The sequence below is a fragment of the Protopterus annectens genome, chromosome 8.part0, assembly GCF_019279795.1.
Source record: "Protopterus annectens isolate FY-2018-M chromosome 8.part0, PAN1.0, whole genome shotgun sequence".
Lineage (NCBI taxonomy): Eukaryota > Metazoa > Chordata > Ceratodontiformes > Protopteridae > Protopterus > Protopterus annectens.
This window is the reverse complement of record NC_056741.1, coordinates 160594399-160621007: the sequence shown is the minus strand read 5'-3', so window position 1 is coordinate 160621007 and position 26609 is coordinate 160594399. Positions and strand designations below refer to the sequence as shown.

At 37.3% G+C, this 26609-nt stretch overlaps 1 protein-coding gene across 4 annotated transcripts in view; it reads left to right on the top strand.

The window, feature by feature from the left end:
- The window catches only part of FOXJ2 (forkhead box J2), a 1179137-nt gene that overhangs the window by 918294 nt on the left and 234234 nt on the right, over nt 1–26609 (top strand). For all 4 annotated transcript variants that reach the window (XM_044079672.1, XM_044079673.1, XM_044079674.1 and 1 more), the window contains one exon: nt 16095–16169. In XM_044079672.1, the coding sequence (XP_043935607.1) occupies nt 16095–16169 (75 nt within the window). The remainder of the gene's footprint in view (nt 1–16094; nt 16170–26609) is intronic.

Here is a 26609-nt window from a genome sequence, read left to right as displayed (position 1 = left end):
TCGAATGTCATACTCTTGCTTGTAAGTCAAACAATACAGAATGAGTTCCTTATAACAGTAGCCAAGTGTCTGTCCACATATGTTCCTCAGTCCTTAACCACTGGGTCTTCTGTTAGGGGGTGTATTGTCTGTGGTCATTCCCAGAGGTATCTGACTTTCCAAAGGATGCTGTTATACATATTTTGCCATTCAGTTTTAGACCATAGCTCTGACAGCAATTATTAGTTTGTGAAAGTTTGTGACAAACCCTCTTGGGAAATATTAGTGTTCTTGGAAGATTCTATTATTGCTCCAAGCTTGCAGTCATCCATATATTTTGTAAACCAGAGGCCTTTAGTGTTAGCTTTGACTTCCTAAATGTGTCTGCAAATAGTATTGGTCCCAGCATAAGTGCTGAGGGACTCTGCTGGTAATGTTTTTTTTGGAGATGGAGTCCCCTATACCGAATTCTTCTGTCGTGTTTGCCAGTTGGTTGTCCAACAGGTGACCTAGGGGTTTACTCCCATCCATGAGTTTGTTAACAATGTTTCAATGTGGAATACTGTTGAATGCTTTGGCCAGGTCAAGGTAGGCACGGTGTACCATTTTGCTGTCATCCTTAGCTTTGATGATTTTCTCAAAAAAGTCCACCAGGTTGAGCAGGCATGATCTGCCCTTGATGAAATCAAACTGTGTCGGATCCAGTGTATGAAGATTTCCCATCTCTTTATTTATAATGTCTATGATTATTCTTTCCATAGCCTTACATCTGAGACTAGTCAAACATATGGGTCTGTAATTATCCAGGTCAGTAGATGGCTTAGCCTTGTGCAGAGGGATAAATTTATAGTCCTCCATTCGCTAGGCATGAAACTAGTTTGCAGGCTAAGGCTGACCAGTGTTCTTACAGAGCTTGATAGGTTATGTTTCATGCTGTTAAGAAGACATCCTGGGATATTATCAGGGCCTACTGAAGTAATATTTTTATGCCTTGAAGAGAACATTGAGGACCTGCTTGCTAGTGATAGTGGGGGGGAGGTTAGATGGGGGAGTTATGGTCAATGGTATCTCTTATAGGGTATTGGGAGTACTGAGGTAAAATTGCAGCTAAATTTATCAGTCAATAGATTTGATGTTTCCCCTGGCTACATGTAGTTGATTCTATTTAGAATTAGTTTAGCACACTGTTGTATATTACCTTTGAGATTGATGACATAGCTGAAGAAGGCCTTGTGGTTGTTCTTGATCTTTCCTGTGAAACTATCTTTACCTTAAGTTTTGGATTTGGTGGATTTGATAAGACTCCTGAGTTGCTTATTTAGTTTTATTAGGGCTTTCTTGCCTTGCTGGGCATCGCACTTCCTAGTTTTGGTCATGGCTTGCTTTTGTTGTATAACTTGTTCATATTGGGATTCCACACTGTGGTGGCTTGTTCTTTGAGTTAGTCCTGTGGTTACTCTGGGTGGGTACAGCTGCCTTAGTGGACTTGTTTACATGATTGTATAAGGTTTTCTGTGAACAATTCAGCACAGGCAGTAGAGTTCATATGGTGTGTGGACTTAAAATTTTGCCAGAGTATCACTCAGTAGTAAAAAGTTTGCTTTGGAATAATTCCTAAACATTCAAGGTGTCAGAGGTTTCAAAGTAGGCAGCTTGATGGCCTGATCTTACAGGAGAGGACATTTCGCATGGGTGGGTGCAAAGTTCCTCCATGTTTGTGAGGATCAGTACTAGTTTGTTGATGGCCCTAGTATGTACGGGCTAGCTGGTCTAGAGCATTTGTACTAACTAAGTCTGGGAATCTTTAGGCCTGCTTATTGAAAAATGATTACATTTTCCAGTTTATAGTGCGGTAGCTGAAATAGCCCAGGAATACAGTGTTGGGTTCAATGCAAAGCAATTACAGTACATTGAGGTATGTAGTATGGGTATCCTGGGTCATAAAGCGGACGTGTAACTTGCAATAATAAAGTATGGGACTTTGCTTATGGTGGGCTGGAAATGGAGATCTCAGGTGAGTCCCACTGCTTAACCAGTCTTGAGATGTGACTGTTTTTGATGAATATTGAGTCACCTCCATAGTATTGTTATTATTATTTTTTTTCATTTGGTCAAGTTACAAGACAATTTATGCTTTTCCATTTTTTTACTGAAAATCATAACAGAAAAAAAACATAAACACAAAAATCATTTTTAAGGGGGGGAGCCACCTATATCCATAACGGCCTCTAAATTGCCTGTACCAACTCTGTGGCCACATTATGGTGGGGTAAAGTGGACAACCTATTGAAAGCATACCACCGGTTCACACAGTACCCATAATACTTGTTAAATGAGCGATGATCTATAGTCCACATGAAAAGACACTCTGCAGAATATTTAACAGTGAAGTGTGGGAGTACTGATCCAGTTACATATAATAAAACTGAAGTTATAAAGGTGATCTACATAACCGATATTCAGCAGTAATGCATCCCGGTATTAATCAGCATACCTTTATGAACTACAGCTGTTTTAAAAATGATGATAAACTTCATTGCATTAGTAAGATAATGCAAGCTATCATATTGCCTTTAATTTTACAAAATTGCCTGTATTCAAATGTAATTCCTTCACTTGATATAAAATTAAAATATAAGAATGAATCCATTAAGGATAAAACAACCATGCCCAAGGGGAAGTTGGCATAATGGTTAAGGTGTTTAACTTATAAACACAAGGTGCACGGTTTGATCCTCACATGGGGTAGTTGCCTAGGCTTAAAATGGTTCACAAGGACAGTTAGCACTAGTATTAACCTATGAATATCTATGAACATGTATTAGTATTAACCTATGAATATCTATGAACATGTATTAGTATTAACCTATGAATATCTATGAACATGTATTAGTATTAACCTATGAATATCTATGAATATGTATTAGTATTAACATATGAGTATCTATGAACATGTATTAGTATTAACCTATGAATATCTATGAACATGTATTAGTATTAACCTATGAATATCTATGAACATGTATTAGTATTAACCTATGAATATCTATGAACATGTATTAAGCACCAAACATGTCCCACTTATCTAAACTTCTCAACCTGGCTCCATTTCACATTTCCACTATTTTGTTACCTTTTGTGAGATATCATGAATATTGTCTGATGTAATTCAATATGTCAACCTTTTATTTTCACATATATTTGTACACCTGATGTACCCAAAGCACTCCATATCATAATTCAAGGTGTTATCATAGTAAATAATAATCTTATCAGTGGAATATCCATAATTACTGACATTTTCATTTTGTCTATAACCCTCCGTCAGCCCTTGGACAGGGGATACCTGGTCTGCTGCTCGGTAGTACCTCAGTGGTGAAAAAACATCTTTGTTTTATCATTTTACTCCAGCCCATCCAATATTTACCATAGTTAAATGTTGTACTTCAAAACTATTCATACCATCTTTAGCTCTGCTAACCTTTTCGGTTATAAGATTAATAACATATAACCTAACAACTGTTGAAAAAAAAAACCTGTTAAGCTTCGTTTTGCAATGGTGTGTGCTTTGGTAGTTCATATTTCCAGTGTTCATTCTTCTCAGTGAATTTGTTGTGTCAGCACACTTTGGTGGACAAAACAGATGGTTAACAGGTGGAAGAGATCCCCCAGTTACTGGTGAATTAGTACATATAATTAGCAGTGGGGGTGTTCAGTGAGGTTTGCCCTCCTGAAAAAAATCAATGTTTTATTGTTGCATGTTCCAAGGATTTGTCTCAGAGCATGCACAGTAAAGTGCCAATGTTTTTTATTTATTTTTTTTTAGTTTTGTTTTATATCCAAAAGAAGCAGAAGTTTTGTTTTATATCGACATTAGCAACATTAACATTTGGGTATTTTGATTTATAAAAGTACACCTTCTTTCTTTATGTATTTATGTAAACATATATATATATATATATATATATATATATATATATATATATATATATATATATATATAATACACATCCCACACACCTGTTTCATTGAAACACACATCTGGAAAAATGTCAGTTTGATAAACAGGAAGCTTGACCCAAAAAAACATTCACATCCACCTGTCAAACAACCACTGACCAAATGAAGGGGACCCATTTATATATATATATATATATATATATATATATATATATATATATGTTTTTTTTTTTTTTTTTTTCAGTGGAGGCCCGGAGAGAAAAGCTCCACAATTAGATTAAGTAACAAAAACAGACAAACAGACAATGACAGCACAGAGACATGCATAATAACAATGGTGAGCTTAAACTGTCACAATCAACTATGAAATAATTACAAGTCTACAAGTCTAGACCTTATAATCTTGTGTTATTTCAGCAGTAGGAAGATTAAGAAAGAGGCAAAGCGGAATTAGAAATACAGTCATCTTTATGTTTTATATGGGCAAATCCAGGTTTTCCTGTGGTGTGATTAGAGGGATTTTTTGAATTGTGTGATAGTAGAGGAAGAAGATATAGAAGAAGGGAGGTTATTCCAGTTTTTAGCTATGGTATGAGTTTGTGTGCAAGTTTTTGTATTTAAGGGTTAGGGTCAGGGTTAGGTTTGGGGATAGATGTAGTTTTGTGTATGTTTGCGAATGCATGTCTGAGTGTGTCTTGTGTAGTGGCAGTGTTATGAGAAGGTTTTTATGAAGGCAAGGTGAACGGTTAGGGTTGAGGGAAGGATTAGGGTCACCACCAATTACTAAGGTGGTGCAGAGAGGGTGGACCTTCCCCTAACCCTACACCATACCTTCATAAAAACTCTCCTGTAACACTGACACTATTCAGTTGAATCTGAGGTTAGTCTTATGGGGGGTTTTAGTGTTAATATCAGAAGAGGAAATAGTTTTCCTTTCTTGATATTCAATCAGTATTTTCATTTACGATGTGTATGTTCAAACGTTTTTGTCGGTGTTCTCAATTTGACATTAAATTAGTTCAGTCATACACAATAGCATGATATGTAGGTCTATGATCAGTGAAGACCAGATGATCAAGTTGGGAAATATCGAACCTTGTGAAAGAAGATCGCCGTACAGTGCGGAACAGGAAGTTTACCATTCTCTTCACTGCGATCTTGGAGTTGGTATATTTAAGTAGCACGGGGTGTAGGAGAGCTTGCCCCCACTGGAAAATATGTGAAAGATGATGTTTTCAGCAGTTAGATTTTTTTTTTATGTTCAATATTTCACAGCTTCGATCATCTTATCTTCAGTGGTTAGAGGTTCAATGTTGTGAAATTTCGATCCTTTAAAGTAGACCCATATAGAAACACACGCACATATATATATATATATATATATATATATATATATATATATATATATATATATATATATATATATATATATATATATATATATATATACACATACACGTGTGTGTGTGTGTGTGTGTATATATATATATATATATATATATATATATATATATATATATATATATATATATATATATACACACACACAAACACACACACTCATGCATATACAAGCTGTAATCATACAGCTTTTCATATTCTCTGTTATACTTACTGAAAGTACTATAATTTCAATCAGCCTTATAGAAGTATAATTACAAAATTAATAAGTCTTCTTTGTATATCAGCATACATTACATTAGGCTTGTTAGTACTGAGGCTTAAACCACTAATTAAAATTACACATATATAGTATGTTCAGTCTTTTGTGACACTTGTAACTTTGCTAATGCTGACATGGCATTCATGAATACTTGCTTGCTGTGTTGGAAAATACCTTAAGTACAGTAAGAAAAGTTGACTTATTTGTAAGTCTTTGACCTTTTTTGCAAATCCATTTCCGAGCATCTTTTTGGTTTTAATAAATTTCAAACAATCAGAACATTCTTCATCCTTCAGTACGTTACTCACCCACAGATTACTCCTTCTCACTTAGCCTTCTACACTCACCAGTTTGTAGTCTGTATAAACCGTATGTTATTTTCACCATGACCAGCAGCTTCTTATATCAGTGCAGAGCATTATGTAGCTGTTTTTCCTTGTTATCATTTACCTCATGGGACTCCAGTTATTTGGCAAATCTACTCAAATAACCAGCCAAAAGCTTCAGATCATGCAATATTCCTTCAAGGGGTACGCTAATGTCCTTTACTGTGAAACTCTCTGTCACTGTAGCCTCTTCAGTACCAGCACTGAGCCATGAGGTCACATTTCATTCTTCTTCACTACTCAACCTTTTCCACCAAAATAGATTTTGTCCTGCTTTGTTACCATCTAAGTGAATATAATTTCTTGAAACTACAACGCCTCCAATTTCACAATGAACAAATAGCTTTATCCAGCCATTTTCCTTATAATAAAGAGAAAATAGGGGAGATAGAAGTCTAAGTACTACATCTACGCACTCTTCAGACACAAGAAAACTCGAGCACACAGCCTAACTAAACAGGAGTCATATCTGAATACCTTTGTTGCATATTTATGACTGTGGAGGAAGTCTGCCAGATGTCATGCTTACAGAAGTCTGTAGTGACTAACACTCTGAGTAAAAGTGACCATCAGCATTGTCAATTCATGATGCTGTTTGTTGCAGAGGTATATCACATCCTAGCTGAATTACTCTCTATTGTTAATATGTCATAAACTAGAAAATTAAATCTGAAGAGCTTAGTGAGGTCCCATAGAGTATATAATGAAGAGTTTGCCAGTTATAGTACTTATAGACTTGAGAATACATCAGGCTAGAGGTCACAGCCTAGAAAGGTTTAAAAATTACAATAATGGATGCTGTGCATGCAGAAGAATATGACTGATAAATTGTATTTATTTATTTACCAATCTATCTAAGTCTAAATGGGCAATGCCCTTTTTCAGCAGAAGCTGTGAAAACTCGCCATATTGTACAGAATATTTTTAGATAATTTTTAGAAACGTTTACAATCCATATATTACTTACATAAAATAGCATAACTTACAGTTTGTTAAAATTCATGTCTCCCTCAAACAGGGTTGCCAGACGTCCCTATTTGGGCGGGACTGTCCCGAGATCAGCAGCCTGATCCCGAGTCCCGCACTGCCGGTTTAAATCCTGGGCAGCTTCCACTTTGTTTTTTTTTGTTTTTTTTTTATTGGCCCATATACCAGCATATGGGCCAGTCAGAAATCGCTAAACACAGAGCTTCTTGTGTTTAATGCGGAGCATCGCAGTTCCGCATTAAACAGAAGTAGCTTCCTGTTTAGCGATTTTTGATTGGCCCGTATACCAGTATATGGGCCAGTCAAAAAATCGCAAAACAGAGCTACTTCTGTTTAATGCGGAACTGCGATGTTCCGCATTAAACAGAAGTAGCTCCTTGTTTAGCGATTTTTGATTGGCCCGGGCCAATCAAATAAAATATAAACACAGAGCTACTTTTGTTTTTTTTTTAGTCTCACTTCCAGTGAAAGACCTTTTTTTTAAGTCTTCACTTTGTTTGTCTCTACCTGGCCAGTCGGAAATCTGGCAATCCTGCCCGCAAACCTCAAGAACACGGCTACCTATGCAGAATTATTTACAGAAACCCTGAGTAAACATGTAAATGGCTGCATTGAGGTGCTGTACCTACCACATGTAAGCCCAGACATAACATCAAAAACAAACTCGTCTGGTGCAATCCTTGACTTTTTAACAGGGTATATAACAAAAAAAAAAGGTCATGTCCAAAATCAGAACGAGAAACTCTCATAGAGATGATCTCTTTGATTCAACTAAACAAGACCCTAAGAGGTTTAATAAAGTCCAGTAAGGCCAGTTACATGTTTAGGATAGCCTCCCAAGCTAAGGACAATCACAAGGCCTTCTACAGCTATGTCTGGAACCTTAAAAGTAACACTCAGCAGTGTGCAAAACTGGTGGTAAATTGTACAACTTTAATTGTCCAGATTGACAGCAAATTTACTGGCTGATAAATGTAGCTCTATCTTCACCCCCACTACATCGTTTGAAACAGGAAGCAGGTCTTAGCTGCACTCATTAAGGCCAAAGACACTGCTTCAGTGGGCCCCAACAATATATTTAGTTGCCTCTTAAATAGCTAAAACATGACTTGGCAGGTCCACTTGAGGCACACTTCAACTACAGCATCAAAACAGGTTATATGCTAGGTGATGAAGGGCCACAGAAGTCATCCTTCTTTATAGGAGTAGACTGTTAACCAACCCTGATGACTACAAACCTATCAGTCTGATAATTCATTCCAGGGATTTGCATATTAGACTTATCATGGAAATGATCAACGAGGACATTGGCAACCTACAGACATGGACCCATCCCAGTTTGGCTTTGTTAAGGGAAGGTATTGCCTACTAAACCAGGTAGACTTCTTCAAGAGGGTCCCAGAGGCTATGGATGAGAGGAAAACAGTGCATACCACTACCTTGACATAGCCAAGGCATTTGATACAATACCCCACTTAGGTATTGTTGACAAACTCTTAGAAATAAGCATGAATTCCTACATAACTCGCTGGATTGCTGGCTGGCTGACAGATAGGACCCAAGAAGTCAGAGTCCATGAGACCACCTCCACAAGAAGACCATTCACCAGTGGAGTACCCCCGGGCTCCGTATTGGGCCTGCTTCTGTTTGATATCTACTAATGCCAAAGTTCTCAAGCTCCCCAACTTCACAGATGACTGTAAATTAGGAGGTATCAAGATTCGCCATGACATCAGCATCCTACAGAGGGTCTGATACAAAACAAATGACTTGTGTCAAAGCCACTCAACATGAAGAAATGCATTATAGTGCCCTAGGGAATTTGTCCACCTAAGTTAATTACTTCATTAATAAAACACCCCTAAGAATTGACCTGATAGTTAAGGATCTGGGAACATATGTAGAGAGTAATCTGGCCTTCGACCAACACATAGCTAAAATAGTAAGAAAATCATTTTATGTCGCCCAATTCATAAGCAAGGGTATGGCATCCAGGTCCAAGGAAGTTATAGCACTACTCTACTCAGTCCTTATTAGGCCTGTTACTAAATACAATGCCACTGTTGTCATGTACCTAACCAGGCACATGCAACAGTAGAAACACCCTCAAAGGTTCCTCACAGGAGAATCCAGTGTATGAACACTATGTCTTGCATGGATCGCCTTAATGCCCTATCTCTGTACTTAAGTGTCATACAGGTTACTGAAAGGCGATCTGTGCCTGGTATATAAGGCATCCTTAAATCCAGCTCTGATGGACCACTTGCATATCTGCAAAACAAACAGTGCCAGAAACACTAGATCCAAGGACCTGAACTTTGTGACATAAATAGAACATGCTGGACTGAGGTGTGTATCAAAGGATTCCAGTGCTGTGGAATGAGCTTTCCGTGTAGGTGAAGCAGATTTCATCCCTGACCCTGTTCAAATGAAACCTTGATCACTAGCTGGGAAATTGCAAATTCACTCCCATGTCTCTGATGGACTGAAGTCAACAGTGATAAAATTAATCTGCAACTAATGTACCCCCTCACATAACCTTTAACTGCCTCATACCCCACCATATTGGTGACCAAGGATCTCGAAGACAAAACTGGGTTGAGTTTCATAGCAAGGCATGAAAAGACACTGATGGTCTTTAGCCTACTTTTAAAGGAAGTCTCCCTTTTAAATGTTTTACTTTGTTCAATTAAATGTGGTGAAGTAAGCTTGTTGGTTCTGTGTATTTGTTTTCTGTTTTGCTTGCTGTATCAAAGCAAATAGTGGCACAAGACAGCAGGCAGTATAAACAAAGCTATGTACTTTGTCACAGTAGTAACTTAGTGCTATTCATCAGTATCACAAAGAAGAGATAATTATAATAAAACTTTCCAATATATTACTACAGAAACATTTAACCAATTAACTGGAATTAAAAAGTAAATGTTGCTGTTATTGCTGCCTGGTGCAGACAGGCCATGAAGTAAAGGATTATGGTCAGGAGGGAAGCAATTCCATCATGTATGGGTAGAGTCTAGTAAAAGCCAAAAATATGCTTGCTACTGTCTTCTCCCATCATATGCGATCCAGCAATTTAACAAACGAGTGATAATCCAAACAAGGAGTTCTTTAAAGAGTGAGGCCAAGTATCATACTAAAATGTAAAGTTGCTAAAACACCAGGTGAGTCAGTACTTCTGAGAATTTTGGATGCCTCTTTGTAGAGTATTCACATATTGCAAGGCTGCAATTGAAGTAGCTTTACAATAATATCCCTGTGCGATAGTAAGTGGTAACAGCTGATTAGCTTGATCATTTTGGGCTTGAAGAGATGCTTGCAGTGGCTGTAGCTTTGAGTATAGGGAAGCCGCCATAGGCTGAACCCAGGGAGGAGACTGCTTGGTGTTATACAGCTTGCCATAAAGGCATAACATGGTGGCTTAATAGGTAATTTTGATATTGGGAAGTCTAATTCCCCCCACAAGATTGTGAAGAGTAATAAACTGCAGAATTGCCTCTTAGGTAGGATGGGAACGAATGAAAACTTCTGATAGTTGCATCCCATTTCTTTAAGGTTGTAGATGGAATCCTCATAGGTAGCCTATGTGAGATGTAAAAATAAATGTGGGGTATAGTACCATTTTTTATTAAGATAAGTTTGATCTCAGAAGAGAGATTCCACATGTTCCATTACTTGATTGATAACCTAGTCTCCTCTGAAGTTTTTACCAGACTCATTCCTAGATATTTAAATGAATGTAGGATAAGAATAGGATCAAGGTGAGGCATCCTCAGCTGAGATATATCAACAGCACAGCACATTATCACATATTTATGGGGATTTGCTTTTAGCCAGAGAAAGAGTGCCACTCATTTATGAGGGATCAACTTTTGATCAAATCCCATATGGGATTCAGCAAGAAAATTAATATGTCATCTACAAAGAGACTGATTCCTCCTGATTAAGTTGATTAGCCTCAGTTACTACCACAGACGTAACTGAGGCCTGTTCTTCATTGAGAATTAACTGCAGGGCTTGCGCTAGAGGCTCTATGGCAGTAGTAAGAAGTAACAGTACTAGAGGACACCCTTGTCGAAGAATGGAAAAATATATGGACCTATTCTTAGTGTTAATATTGCTGACCCTTGGTATACAGTAGCAATATATTTGATAGAAGCAGATGGAAAGTGGAACAAACTCGGGACATCAAATCGAATGCTTTTTCTGCATCTACTGTCAGGGAGGCCATACGAACTTTAACATGACCCCACTCCAACCATAATGCTGCTCTTAAAACATGACTCCAAGAAGCTTAATTCTTAATAAATCCAGAAGGGAGTAAAAGTGCTACTCTGGCCACTCATATTCCCATGTAGATCTTGTTATCAATATTAACCAATGAAACAGGTGTATAACTAGAAGGGGAGGATGGTTCTTTGACTTGTTTACATATTGAGAACAGAAGGGGTTATTTCCAAGTGAGCACAACTGTGAAACGGGTAAAGTCTTGAGCTAATGCATTAAAAAGAAACTGAAGGGGCTGTTGGTGGTAACTGCCTGTAGACTTCACCAGGTAAACCATCAATGCTTGGGGCTTTATTTACGTAAGACTGAAATCATTCCCGACTTTGTTATGGGAGTGATGAGGAACTCCTGCTGCACTAAAGGTAATGGACTAAGAGTATATAAAAAAAACATCTGTTAACCAGTAATGCTTAAAGGTAAATGCTGTTCTTGTATTCCCATCTTAAAACTCCAGTATAATACAAATCGCAGTCTCACCAGATGGCATATAACACACCTTTTGTCAGTCAGTTGAAACTACCTTTTACCTTTAAATTTAATATTATTAACTTTATGTAATGGTGAAACAAACTTACAAGTATTAAAACTACCACAATAAGCCATTTTGTGGCTCACCAAGAGAAACAGCTATCATTTTAGTAATTTTAGTAGAGAGTCTTTTATAATGGCTGTGTGCTAAATAAGCAAAAATATTCATGCATCTCATAAAAGAAATGTTCTGTTTATCTGGTATAGTAGCGGTTAACACTTTACCATTCTTCAGTGTATTCCAGAATTTCAGTACAAAATTAATAACTAAACTTACAACATTATATTCTGTTACAAAATAAATGTTATTTTTACTGCCACAAGATGTATAATCCTTGTTTGTAGGATAACTATATACCTTGCTGCTAAATAGAAGTGTATGTCTGGTTTGACCACAGTTTTTCCAGTATGCATCCACATCATTTTATGTCCACAGTTAATAAAAAAATGAAAGATGTAGATTCTCTTTGAAAATCAACTCATTAATTGCAAGATCTGTGGGCAAGTATCAGCTCACCCAATGTTAGGGAGCTTAAAGTGGGATAAGGTTGACAACTATACCATGCAGGTTACTCTGTAGTGGACTATCCTATGTATATCATTTGGATCCAACGCCTTTTTCCATACTTGTACAAACAAAATAAAAATAATTAGTTGTACTTTCAGAGCACTCGTATGTAAAGCTGAGACCAAAACTGTTTGTATGTAAATAATTAAAATCTATAAATTCTGTCGTATTGCATTGCTTTATGGTAGCTTAGATTAGCTAGATTTTTTTCTTTTTAAATCCCAGTCTCTGAGAATGCATTTGTGCTCAAACCATTGAAGATTATGACTTTTGAAGGGACAGGTAACTCTACCTAACATTTTGGCCATTGTAGTCATGACGCCTAAACTCCAGGTCCTCCAGGTAGAACATTTTGGAGATCATTGACACTTCATGATGCACTCCCCAAGAGGGTCCAGTTACAGGGCAAAGATGTGAAAGTGTTCTATTTTTAATGAAAATATCACTTCCACTTTATCTCATTATTCCAGACATTTACTCCAGGCTATAGCCAGGTACATATCTTTATCCTGTCATGTCTTGGGGTCAATCAGTTAATCTTTGTTTCCTGCATATCAAATTAGCCATGTGACAAAACAACATAAATAGGACATACCTTAAAAAGCAGACTAAAAGTAATGCAAAATAGCAATTAATCAGATGAACTTCAGAATAGTCACATAATATTCAAGAATTAACAAACTCATAGGAACTTTCATGAGGGCCGACACTCACTTCACCCTGTCAGAAGCATACAGGCAAACACAACTGTTTTGATATCTGAACTCTGTCAATGAGTACCTGTTAGAACTGTAAGGTAATAACTTCATTTTGTAAAGGCTCAAGCCACACCCACTGGAAGTTAAATTTACGCACTCGAAAGAGCTGTAGCCTGTACTGGAGGGAATGAGTTAAAGCAAATTAAAGTGCTTTTGGGATTAAAGAGTGTTGTCCAACACAGTGTTGTTAAAAGTGGTAAATTAATTAGATCTGTGTATAATGCTTTTATCAGAATTTAGAAAATGCAAAAACAGATCTTTGTAGAGGATCAAAAGGAAGATGATGGTCACCTTCTAGATGTGGAGCAGCCATTAAGGGAAGAAAGCAATCCGCGATCTCTTACGTGGTCTTAAATAGCGTCATGGAAACTTTGCAACATCAGATGAAAGTGACTCAGTTTACTCACAGTTTGAGATGTTGTGTAGTGATTTGAAGAGATTACATGATTCAGAGCTCTCACTGCAGCACAGACTGGCAACTGGCAAATGTATAAAATAAATCTGTGGAGTTAAGCAGTCAGATTATATACATTGGAAAGAAGATGGAGACTTTGGAAGATAAGAAGTGCAGACGTAACTTGTGGCTCAGTGGTATAGTGGTAGGTAAAGAAGGGTATGACTGAATGTTGGTGGCACTTGAGGCTGTATATGTAGAGTAGGGCTGGCTCCATAATTACCAGCGAGACCGGCTCTGAACAGAGGTGATATATATTTGACAGACAATAGCAATGCAAGAGACTGCCTTCAGCTACACTGACGCTGAGAAAAAGCTCCAAGGCATTCAGATAGGGTACCAAAGGCTCATTTGAATAAGAGGAAGTGTGCTCATATGAATCTTTAAACTCCATCCAAAAGCTATAAAGCCAGTTTAGATGGCACAAAATTGCAATACTGTGACTGCATCTAGAAACTCCATTGAGGACTCTAACAGTAAAATTCTGTTCGTGTTCAGTGTTAGGAAAACCCAGAGTCCCCCCCCCCACCAAAAATGTTTAAGTTGCTGCAGTTGATCACACTTGTGTCATTCATATTTTTGTTTTTTTATCACTTGTTCTATGCTTTTTTCTTTCAAGAAAATAAGTTCAAGATCACAGCAGTGAACAGCCGGGGGCTAATGCAGCATACCCACCCAAAAACAAGTTTTAGGGGCGCTGACCTAGGCTTAATAGGGCATGATCCCACAAATGCGATTAAAGTTTGAATGGACATGCAAGGGAGTAGGCAGAGAATGACCTTCTCACACTGGTATGAGGAGAATGGCTTCACCACCTCCAATTGTGGCTGCTTGTGTTTAAGGGTCAGATGTTACTTGTCTTCACCCCCCCATAGCTGTCATTCTGAAGGTGGAGCTCAGGGGTATTTTTTTTGCAAGCCTCAAACTTAGTGACTGACTTGTGCACCTATGCCATAGTACTGACTCATATCTGTGCCTGAGACTACCATCACTAGCTTGCTGAAGTCAAGCTCACATCACTAAAAAGGATTCAGGTGTACTGGGCATTCCTGTGCTAGACCCTAGTACTACAGTGATTAGACCGCTAGTGAGATGGCATTGGCTAATTACTTCTATTCTCTCTAGCCTGACTTCTCAACTGCCTGAGCCAGATCATCTGGGCCATAATCAGGGATTATTCCCTGTACTCCATGGAGCCGTGGTCAAGTTTTGGTTTGATCACTGGAATAAGTCTCTTATTTAGCCAAACCTTGTAGTTTTGGCAGGTTGTATATCTATTATTTACTTCACAAAGCAACTTTTAAGAGTTGATGTCTGCACTTTTTTTTTATTTTTCCAGACTAATGTTTGCTTATATGTAATAGTTTGGTATACGAAGAAATAGTCAGTAATTTATACATATACTAAAATCTGTGCGTATTTCTAATTAACTGTCTCTGGTGTCTGGCTTTTTATGTTAAATGATAATATGACTAAGTTAAGTGCTAAAGCATGTCAGAACAGGTCATGTAGTCATAAAAGACTCCTAACATTATTGGAGGTGCAAGTAAACCTTCACAGAGCTTAAATATATATACACACACACACAGACACACACACACACACACACACACACACACACACACACACACACACACACACACACACACACACACACACACACACACACGTATATATCTCAAATTTTCTCTTCATTTCAGGCTGAGCACCATACCTCTCAGCCTGAAATCAACTGTTATGCCTTTTTTATTTCTTTTTATCAGTACCTTTTAGACAAATGTGTGCATTTTCAGGAGATAACTTGGAAGTTTAGTTCTAACTGAATGCTAGAGAGTCACTCGGTAACCTGGTATAAAATACTGGAATCAAGCTTAGCAGACCGTAGCGTCTTGCCACTCGATCCCTTCTGCAAGCATGCGATCTTTCGCATAAAAACATATTTAATGAATATGTTTATAGAAACCATTGTTGTCTTTTGTGTGCATAAATTTGCTGTTCTTTGATACTGAAGGTGTAGTCCTGAAGTGCTTTCAGTGTGGCATATACAAGATTACTACATTACTGTATATTTGTAGAAGGACAGCAGTCAGTTACACACAAGACTGAGTTCTTCCTTAGCTAGTGCCTGATGTCCTTAAGCCTGTAACAGTCTTACCTTCTATTGCAATTACAAATGTAACTGTCACTTCAGTTTGAATTGTACATTAAAACATAAAAATCATAGCAAATCTAAACAAGCTAGAAGATGATTCTTTGTTCAGGGATCCCCAACAGTAACTGTTGTAGTAAAGAAGACTTTCTCATATTTAGAAAACTTTGGTAATTCTTTTGTGAAGCAACTTTACAATTCAATGAATGGTGAGGTTACTGGTTATTGCTTCTGGTTTCTTTTAATAAGCTCATAATAATTCAAGAGAACCTGTTGAAAGTTTTTCACCTTCTTCTGTACATAGTGTATATTTTGTGTAAGCAACGTTTAAAAATGTGACACAATGATATTACATTTTGCTTACACTTCACTTTGCAGAATTCCATACGTCATAATCTGTCATTGAATAAATGCTTTCGAAAAGTACCGAGGCCTCGAGATGATCCAGGAAAGGTAAAGATTATTGTATCTCATTTCATTGCAGTTTTGGAGTATAATTCAGTAGTAGCAATATGCCTTTTGTAAATGTTAAGGCATTGTTTAGTCTGAGGGTGTGGTATGCCTTTTCATGAATAAATTGCAGTTAAAACTCTTCATACAATAGGTATTATGCAAGCATTCTTGGATGTGACTAATTCAGCAACGCAGACTTTTTATTGATTTAATTTTTTTAATCTGTGTGTTTTAGTTATGTTTAATTGGATGGGCTGATCAAAACTGGACTCGTTTCAGCCGTGACAAAGGCCACAGTGCAAAATCCAGTAATCATATACATTTTACAAACAGCAGTAGGTGCACAGATCCTCAAAGACCAAGGAAAATAAACACAAGAACATTATTTAGGCAGCAGTTTTGCAACAGTATTGACATTTCGCATTTTGCATATTTGTCGTAATACATGATTACAGACTGTTTACGCAAGACGCAACTGTCTACATCTGGCTGAAATGTAAAGTATATGAATCATTATTAGGAACAAATAAAAACCATAAGAAAAAAGAAGTTTTAGAAAAAGCTTTCTCCATCATCAGGTTGCAGCTTACTTCCAATAAAGTAGCGATATTGTGATGTACAGGTTTGTGGGTGTGGCAGAAGAGGGTGGAGTCAGAGTACAGAACGTAAGCAACAAGATTGCATGGTATGGGTTATCAGCCAAAGTAGGCACGAGCTCCTCATAAGGGGTAATAAACACTTTTTTTTTCTTTAATTGAGTTAGTGTCTAAGTTTTATTTAATAGAAGAAATTATCACGTTTCATTTTGTAGATTGATACCAGAGAAGACTGTGATAAAATAGTAGTGCTCCTGTCATAGGCATAGCTATTTGTTTTATTTTATTAATTTTTCCTTTACTGGAATGTTTGCCAAATAAACTGCTGACAAATGAGGAATGAAAAAGCTGTAGAAATCATAGTTTAGAAAGGACAAATGCAGTTGGACTGCATACATCTGTATAGCACAACACCATAAATGTAAACAAATTCTGATTTAACTACATTAATGTACTGTGCAATGTCAAGTGTTTGTGGAAAAGGTTGAGATAACAGGTTTTGACCAGGCAGGATCTATTGTTTCTTTCAGTCCTTTTTTCAGGTCAGTCAGGCCCGTATTTCTGGTAAATGGAAATATATGGCCAGAACAGCAGGCTCCTAGAGATCTTGAATATCCACCTGAACTACTACTAGACCAGGCAGGCAAGACCTCATCTACTGCCCTGTGTGCAGTCATATTGAAGACGTCCGCTAGTGTTAATTTTTGGCATCTACTGCATCATTCTGAGTCAGATGATGTGGGCTCCGTTGTTACTTCCTGAGTACAGGCTAAATCTGCAAGAAAGAGTAAAGAAAGCATCTTTTGGCTTTTCTCTGTTAGGGGTCACCACAACGGAACTCCGGTCCGCTAATGATTGACAGTGGATTTTTTTACGGTTCCGAGTTGCCAGCCCGATGCCCAACCTTTAAAGAAGGCACATCCATTCACACACACACCTACCTGCATGTCTTTAGCCGTCACTCGACCACGGGGAGGACATGCAGACTCCACACAGAAGGCGCTGTAGCCAAAAATCGAGCAGGAAAACCTTTTGCTGTGAAGCGACAATGCTAACCGCTGCACCACCACGGCCACTTGATTTAACTTGTTTACTCTTTCTTAAATCTGCAAGAAAGAGTAAATAAGTTAAATCAACAAACAGTAGGCAGAAATATACTCAAGCCTTTATTAACCCTCTGGTGCCTTGGCACATGCCTATACAGGAGGTCAATTAAAATAATAAAATAGCACATACATGTTTATATAATGCAAACACACCAATCAGAACCATGGGCTCATTACAAATCCAGTTAAAGAATTCATCCCCCAAGAAGCATCTCCAGTTATATTCGACATTCAGACCCACGGGGTTTATCAGACCCACTGGTTTTAAAGTGCCATATTTTAAAATGTAAGTAGATTGCTTAAACAACAGTAACTTTTTAACCCCTCCATCATTTAATTTGCCTCATGTAACTCATTATAAAACTGCAGCATGCAAACCATCACATGCACTTTAATGCAAAGTTGCAAAATGAGATGCAACAGGACTTTCCATTTTTTAAGTCACTAATGTATTTTTGCAGTCTCACATTAAACATTCTAGCTGTTTCCTCAATATAATGCAAATTATGTGGCCACTTAATTGCATAAATAATTGCTTCATTATAGTATGCATAGTTATTATGAACACTAAACTTTATTCCATTAATAGAATGAAAAATACAAAGCACATAACTACACATATTAAATGATCAGTAAGGAAAAGGTCCCTCCATTGCTGCCTGGGTAAGAAGCCCTTCCTCAGGTCTAATGTAGTGACTGCATATCAGCGTGTCACTAAAATGTCTTCCTTTCTTAAAGGATACTTTAGTTAAAGGTTTTAGCCTTACTTTGAAAATTTCTTCTTTCCTCAAAAATAGACAATTTAAATAACATCCATATGATTATTAATTGTTACATTATATTATGTGACAAAGTATATATTATTATTATTGTACTATTTCCTAAATATCACTGAATTGTATAATCAATTCAGTTTTATGTAAACTCATAATTTTTAAATAAGGCTTATATACGTTATCAAAAGCGCAACCCCTATTTAGATGCATTCTTTCTGTATGATTAAATTTGCTTAAAATACTTTATATTCACTGTATAGTCAAGACATTGTAAGAAATTCCTTTTAAGTAAAGAAGAATGACAGCTACTCTCATGTAAAAAAAATCTACAATTCAAGTATCCTTTCCATGTAGTGTAGTCACAATATTTTCTCCCTCCTTGCTTATGAATCTAATAGCCAAAAAATTAATTTCTTCTGAAAAACTCCTCCTTTAAATATGAGACTAAATATATTTTTCTCAAATCTTTAGTAAAATCTGCCACTTCCTTGCCACCTTGACATATATAGATTAAAATATATAGATTAAATCATCAATGAAGCATTTATATTTTAATTCAATATTTTAAAGATAATTCAGTAAGAGTTAAGAAGTTTTCAGTTGTCAGAATTCCTGTGGGAATAAAGTTGAAAAAAGGTCCTTTGTGAGGTCCAGATCCAGTTCAGTATTCAGAACATGGTGTCTGTCTGTCTTTCTAACTGTATGCTTAATGAATAGAATTGAATCTTCTAACATTGTAGAAAACTCAGTCCCCTCCATATATCCTATTAATGGACTGCAGTCAATGGGCATTAACAAGAGGCTGCAGGGCTGTTAGCCTTAGTAACCTCCTGCTGTGATCCCTAATTTCCACATTTAAAAGTAAAAAAATAAAATAAACAAGAAAGTCTGTACAAAACTAGCACAGCAAGGGTTATCCAAAATAGGCAACTGCAAATAAAACCAGGATACAGAAATATCAGACGTTTAAACAGAAAGGTAAGTATCAGGAATAATTGATTTATAATGTGAAGAAAACTGAAATACCTGTCCATTCCACTCTTTGTTTTGTCCTAATTTGTCCCTCACTGCTGCTGGTCCTTCTGGATTTCATCTCCACTAATACACTGTAATGCTGTTGAAGTATAGACAAGGTTAATTATGTCTTCACTAACAATACTCTGAAATGTTACAGATGATGAAGAAAGATTATATAATGCCGAATGCATGAATTTGCAAGCTTCGCAAACATCATACTTGTAAATATCAAAATTATTTACTTTGACACTGAGCTATTTTACATGATATTGTCTGTCAAACCCATGTACCCTATATGTTTAATCACATTTATCAAACATTGTATTTATTATACATTTGCATATGTTGCTCCTTATTTTGTACACCTTACCGAGCATTTTGTGGTAGTGGTACTGCGGTAGCATTGTCGCCTCACAACAAGACGTTGTCGTGTTCGATTCTCAGCTAGCGCATCTTCTGTGTGGAGACGTGCGTGAATGGGTGTGCCTTCATTGAAGGTTGTGCATCAGGGCTGGTAACTTGGCACGTAAAAATCCACTACCAAACATTAGCGGACCGGAGTTCCACTGTGGCGACCCCTAACCGGGATAAGCCGAAAGACACAACAACAACTGAGCATTTTGTTCATATTTTTGCTTCTTCTTATACTTTGTAGTCATATGCTGCAGCATTTGTGCCCTCAGCACATAGTTTATGGCTGAAAATAGCCAGTTGACCAGTCCATCCACTTGGTCATCAAATAAAAAAAAATAATTAAGTAGTGTTTGGTTAATGTAGAAATACCAACTGAAAGCTGTTCTTTGATTTACCATTGATTTAGAGAATGTCAGTATAGTAGTAATTCTACTGCACTATTCAGGCTACTCTTTTACTGTCACTCTATGTTCATTACATTAACCCTGAGGTGGGGGATGGTAACTGCACTTTGCTGAATAACTGCCCAAATGTCACTTTTGAAGCATGCCCCTTAAAGCTATCTGGAGTGTTGTAGATTGAAGTCAATGAACTTTAAACCATATCATCTTATGACTTCTAATAAATATTCACATCTCTAAACTTGCATTTAGCAAATTTTTGGATTAAATTATGAAGTTGGATTAAATTATGGAAATCTTCATGTTAACCCATTTATGGTTGGTTGTTAAAACCCATTTTTCTACCCCCACAGTCCTATTAAGAACTTCTAGCTGCAGTTTGCTTGTGGCTGTATTTTGACAGTCAAAGTAAACTTTGTTGTCATACAGATGAACACAGAGGAAAAAGTGCATATCACTGCATGAAATTTCGATACTCCGGTTTGTACCATATGAATGGCAGTTTACAGAAGGAAGATAGATTAAATTAATAAAAAAAATAAACAGTATAAATAAAAATCAAAATGGTATACCAAAAATAAAGTAAAAACTGAACACTTTTTTACAGCAAAAACAAAATACAACAGGAACAGACTTGGTAGAAATATAAGGAGATATATATATATATATATATATATATATATATATAGTAAATATTTTGACATTGTAATTTATTCTGTTGATTCTGATGTGATGATTACAGAGTGATGGTATGGTTGCAAGGTCACTAATTAAGCATAGCTGCATCACAGTTTTATCTGTATCTGTTCTGCCTCTTGTGAGCTATAGTTTTCTAACCATTGCCAAGAATTTACTACTTATTTAAATCCATTGACATTTAGTGTTCCTCTTACTGATGACGGATTACATTTTTTTTTACTCTAGACTAAAAGCATACCTCTTTACTGTCCAGATTTTCAAAGAATGTCCATAGTTTTGCCTTATGTTTTTGGTCTGTTCCTCATAAAATTTGGTTTTTTTTCTGGCAAATCACTGAGAATTGAAGTCACTAACTAATGACATATGTTTGAGTTTCAGACGTCATATTCTTCAGAAAGTGATTGCTAACTCTAATCCTGTTACTCTAACAACTTTCACAGTTTATAAGAGCAGTATTTAAAACCTGTTCCTAAGTCTGGAGCTTTGCCCCACCATTATTTTAGGCTTTGTTCAGATTTATTGTGCTAAGCAGTTGACAGGTATATCAGGTATGACTAACATCAAGAAGGCTACTAGACCAGAAAGCATTTGGCCCACAAAATATGGTTATGATTTACAGTGTCCTCTTGTTCTTACTGGTTGTGTAAGATATCAAAAGACACTCATCTTTCATGCATATACAATGGCACTCCTTGGTATAATATACACTTCTGTCATTAGTTTTCTCAATAATGTCATAACTGTTTTAGGAAATATGGACCTGATTTCCCCCCCAAAAATCTAGAATGATAAAGATCTAGAACAGTTTAATGTAAGAGACTACAACCTAAATAGATTTAAACAAAAGCAGTCTGCACTGAATAATCTATATTGTTTTGTGTTGTGTTGTAATAGAAGCACATGTAATGATCTTGTGGATATAACCTATTGCTATGTAAAAGGTATTATGTTTACTGGATATACTCTGACTCATTCATATTGTTCCTCACCTCTGCCTCCTGACCAAAAAGCATTACTATCAGTGAGTCGAATTTCCTTCGCCCCATAGGTGACAACTGATTACACAGGCAATCATGCCTAGTCATTGGGTTTTTCATTTGTTTGTTCCTAATCTCATACTTGATGGTTGATGTGGCCATTGTCATCACTGCACAGGTATCCTGTGGTCTCCCCATGACCTATACATGCATACCCCCTGATAACTAGCATCACTGGTTAGGACCATATTTCCTAGTCTTGTGACCACTGAACGTGCAAGTAGAGGCTTGCACAGGAGCAGTCAGTCAACCAGGCATACCACTAGCATCATTGGTTAGGACCATATTTCCTAGTCTTGTGGCCACTGAATGTGCAAGTAGAGGCTTGCACAGGAGCAGTCAGTCAACCAGGATCACCATTGCCCATCCACCAGTGGCTCATCATTGTCCTTTCACCACCATGGTGTGCCAGTAAGGCCCATTTATATTGTGTCCTTTCATGAACACAGTGTGCCAGTAAGGCCCTTTTATATTGTGTCCTTTCACCAATATAATGTGCCAGTAAGGTCCTTTTATATTGTGTCCTTTCACGAACATGTGTGCCAGTAAGGTCCTTTTATATTGTGTCCTTTCACAAACACGTGTGCCAACAAGGTCCTTTTATATTGTGTCCTTTCACGAACACATGTGCCAGTAATGTCCTTTTATATTGTGTCCTTTCACCAAATAATGTGCCAGTAGGGTCCTTTTATATTGTGTCCTTTCACCAACACTGTGTGCAGTAAGGTCCTTTTATACTGTGTCCTTTCATCAACATGGTGTGCCAGTAAGGTGCTTTTATATTGTGTCCTTTCACCAACACTGTGTGCCAGTAAGGTCCTTTTATATTGTATCCTTTCACCAGCATGGTGTGCCAGTAAGGTGCTTTTATATGATGTCCTTTCACCAACATGGTGTGCCAGTAATGTCCTTTTATGCTGTGTCCTTTTACCAACATGGTGTGCCGGTAAGGTCCTTTTATACTGGTGTTCCACTAGCTGTTTGACTAGATGAATGAACAGTAAGTGAAAGTCAGATATGAGGAATGGCTTATTTCAAATTATGAAAGGCAGATATGTAATTTGAGCTAACTTGCCAATCAAAATGCCTTTGTGAATCTTTTAGTAGTGATGTTATTTTTTATACCTCCCACTGTAACATGAGAAAACTCAAGAAGGGAAAGCATTTTTTTCCAGTTTTTTAAATGAAGATCCTGCCATAAAAACATGCATTTAATGTGTTGTGACTGACAAGTAGACGCTAGGCTTACAAATATTCTAAAATTTACACTTCTATGGTAGTCGTGCACTTTCCAAGTTACTACACAATTGCACATACTCAGTGATCACATGATTTCTGAAAACAGAACTGTAAAATTGTTTTAACTGTATAATAGGAATAATACCTTCCAGAGATGGGAGTTATGGTTTAGATTTGCCCCTCTTTGGCTTGATTGTTTGATTCAGTTTTCACCCTTAGGATCAAACTTGGGCATTCAGTTGTAAATCTCACCAGAACTCAGATTTCTGTAACACCTTATTCCTATACTCGATGCAAAATGTTTGCAAGAGTCTGTTTTTGGACGTGCTCTGTTTAATTCATATACATATTAGACATACCAATCAACATCAAGTCAGTGGCACACAAGATATGGTTATGATTTACAGTGTTCTCTTGTTCTTACTGGTTGTGTATGACTATGTAGCCAGTTGTGGATGTAAGTTATTACACTTTATTTAACTTTAGACCTGTGAGCATTTGTATGAGTCTTTCATAGGATATAGTGTTGAATGCTTTAGCCAGATGCAGATTGTTTCATGGTCAGATGCACCTGAATCCAGGAATGCAGTCAAACTGTTACAAAATTGAGGTTAAGCATACAAGTCTACATTTGACAAACTGAACTGGTTTAGGTTATGGAGGTGGAGGTTTCCTACATCTGTCTCATTAAATTCCATGATGGTTCTCCCCATCATTGCACAATGTGCTTGTAAGGCCAATCAGTCTGTAATTATTTGATGTTTGTGGAAGGGCCTCCTTTGTGTACTGGAACATCAACAACCTGCTTCCAGATGTCATGGACTTAATCCGTTTTATTGATCTATTAAGACTGTGTTTTGACTGCACAATTTAGGCTTGGTATCTCATCTGGTCCCAAGGGACTGGCATTTCTAAACTTAGTGAGGGCAGAGGTGACCACTTTGGGTACAGTTTCAAGTACGGTTATGTTGCAGGGATGAAGTGTAGATAAGTTTCTTTTTTGTAGTCTGAAATTTGCTTTCTTATCATTATCTGCTGGTTCTGTTACAGTGACAACATTTTGTTCTGGCGTGCAACATTCTTTTATGTTCCCCTTCATTTTTTAAATGTGGTTGTTGAAGGACTTATTGTTGTCATCTGTCTTGTTGGAAAGTTTCAGTCAAATGAAGCTTTTCTTTTTGTTTTAGTGAGTTATTGGGGATGGAATTGACCTTAGCCTTGCTTGGAATGTCTGTTAATATGACTTAGCCTAACACAGGGACAAAAAGGGGCTGTTAGATACCCTAAGCTCTTTTGGTGAGGTATGGGTGGCCTGTGCTTGAAAAATGTTTGACATCTGAAGATAAACAAGTCTTATGAGTCTGAAATAAACCACTATATAATTCTAGAACAAGTATTCCACATCCTATGTGTGAGCTACTGTTCTTTGCATAACTCCAGTGTGTCTTTTTGCTATGTTGCGTGCCTCCTTTCCTCAGTTACTGCCGAGTTTTATTTTATTGTATATTCCAGTATTAAAAACATAACAAATATCCTCAGCAGCCCCAAATGCACTCTTTCAAAACAACACCCATATCAACACATATCATGGATCCTCTACTTCTAAGCCCATAAGGCAAGCCACTACACACTCCACCATTCTAGTCATTGGAAACTCCATCATGAGACACACTGATGTCTGTCTCATCAGGCTGAGTAAGGGGAACATTGCTTATTAGGGGCAAGGATCTATCACATTATGCATCCACTCAGGTCACTGGACAACAATTACCAATATGACTCAGTCATACTCCATGTGAGAGTAAATGACCTGAGATGTAACTCCCTAGACTATATGAAGAGAGACATCATGGAGCTCTTGGAATATGTATCTCAGGCTGATATGTGCATACCGTTGAGTAGCAATTTACCTTCTCCAAGGATGATGCTACAATATGAACAAAAGATGATTAACTTTAATAATTGGCTTAGTTTCTGGTGTCATTCTAAGGGGGTGCAGTATTTTTCAGCATGGAAGGAGATGGTCAACAGACCACGCTGCTTTGCCAGGGATAGTCTGAACCTCTCCCCTCTAGGCTTTCAAATATTAGCTAAAACATTGCCTTCCCCCTTTTTTTAGGCAATGACAAACTGAAAGTACTTCCAACATAGCAAATCAAAACCAAGAAAATCTAAAGGTATTACTGCTCAGTGCTAGGAATCTAAACAATAAACTCCACACCCTAAAAGCTCTCTTTACCCTAAAGAATGCTGACATCTGTGTGGTCACTGAGACATGGTTTAAAGTCACAGAGAGCACACCAAAAGTGCAAGGTTATAATGCCTGCCACACATTTAGGCCAGCTTCTTCACAGGCAAGGACTAAAGTTGGAGGTGTCTCTATTTACATCAAAAATAAATATACTTCAAGGTTGGTCGAACAGGACAATGCGCTTGAGATTGTCCATGTTTAAATCACCATAGGTAAAATCCAACACCACTTCCTTGCAAACTATAGGTCCCCCTCTATGACCCAGGAAACCAATACCATGTATTTAAACTTATTAGAAACGCTAACTATCCAACTTAAAACCATATTTATGGGTGACTTTAATTACCCCTCTATTAAATGGGAATCCTATATGATACCAAATGTACATGCGCAGAGATTCCTGGATTTTGTAAACACAGACTCCCTGGAGATAGTCAATACACCAACCAGGAGTGCAACCATAATGGATCTGGTCCTCACTTATATGGGAGACTGCTGCACACCCCCTACTGTAATGCTTTCCCTGGTAAGGTCACACCTCAAAATGGTCTCCTTTGAAGTAAAAATAAAACCTGGACCCCCAGCTAAACCTGGAATATTCTGAACTATTTTAGGGCTAACGTTTAAGCCCCCATAAACCCTGAGAACACTGCTGCCTATGCAGAACTGTCCACAAAAACCCTGTTAATAGCTGCATAGAGGCAGCTGTACCCACCAGGAAGAAATACAGAACTAGCTTAAAAAACAAGCTACCCTGGTGGAATCAAAAAATAAATAGTCTGTATAAACAGGAGGAAGAAAATCATGACAAAAATTAGGAGGTGCAGCACCCAGCAGGATAAAAGCACTCTCATCAAACTAAACAAACAACTCAGAGGACAAATAAAGTCTACCGTAGCCAAAT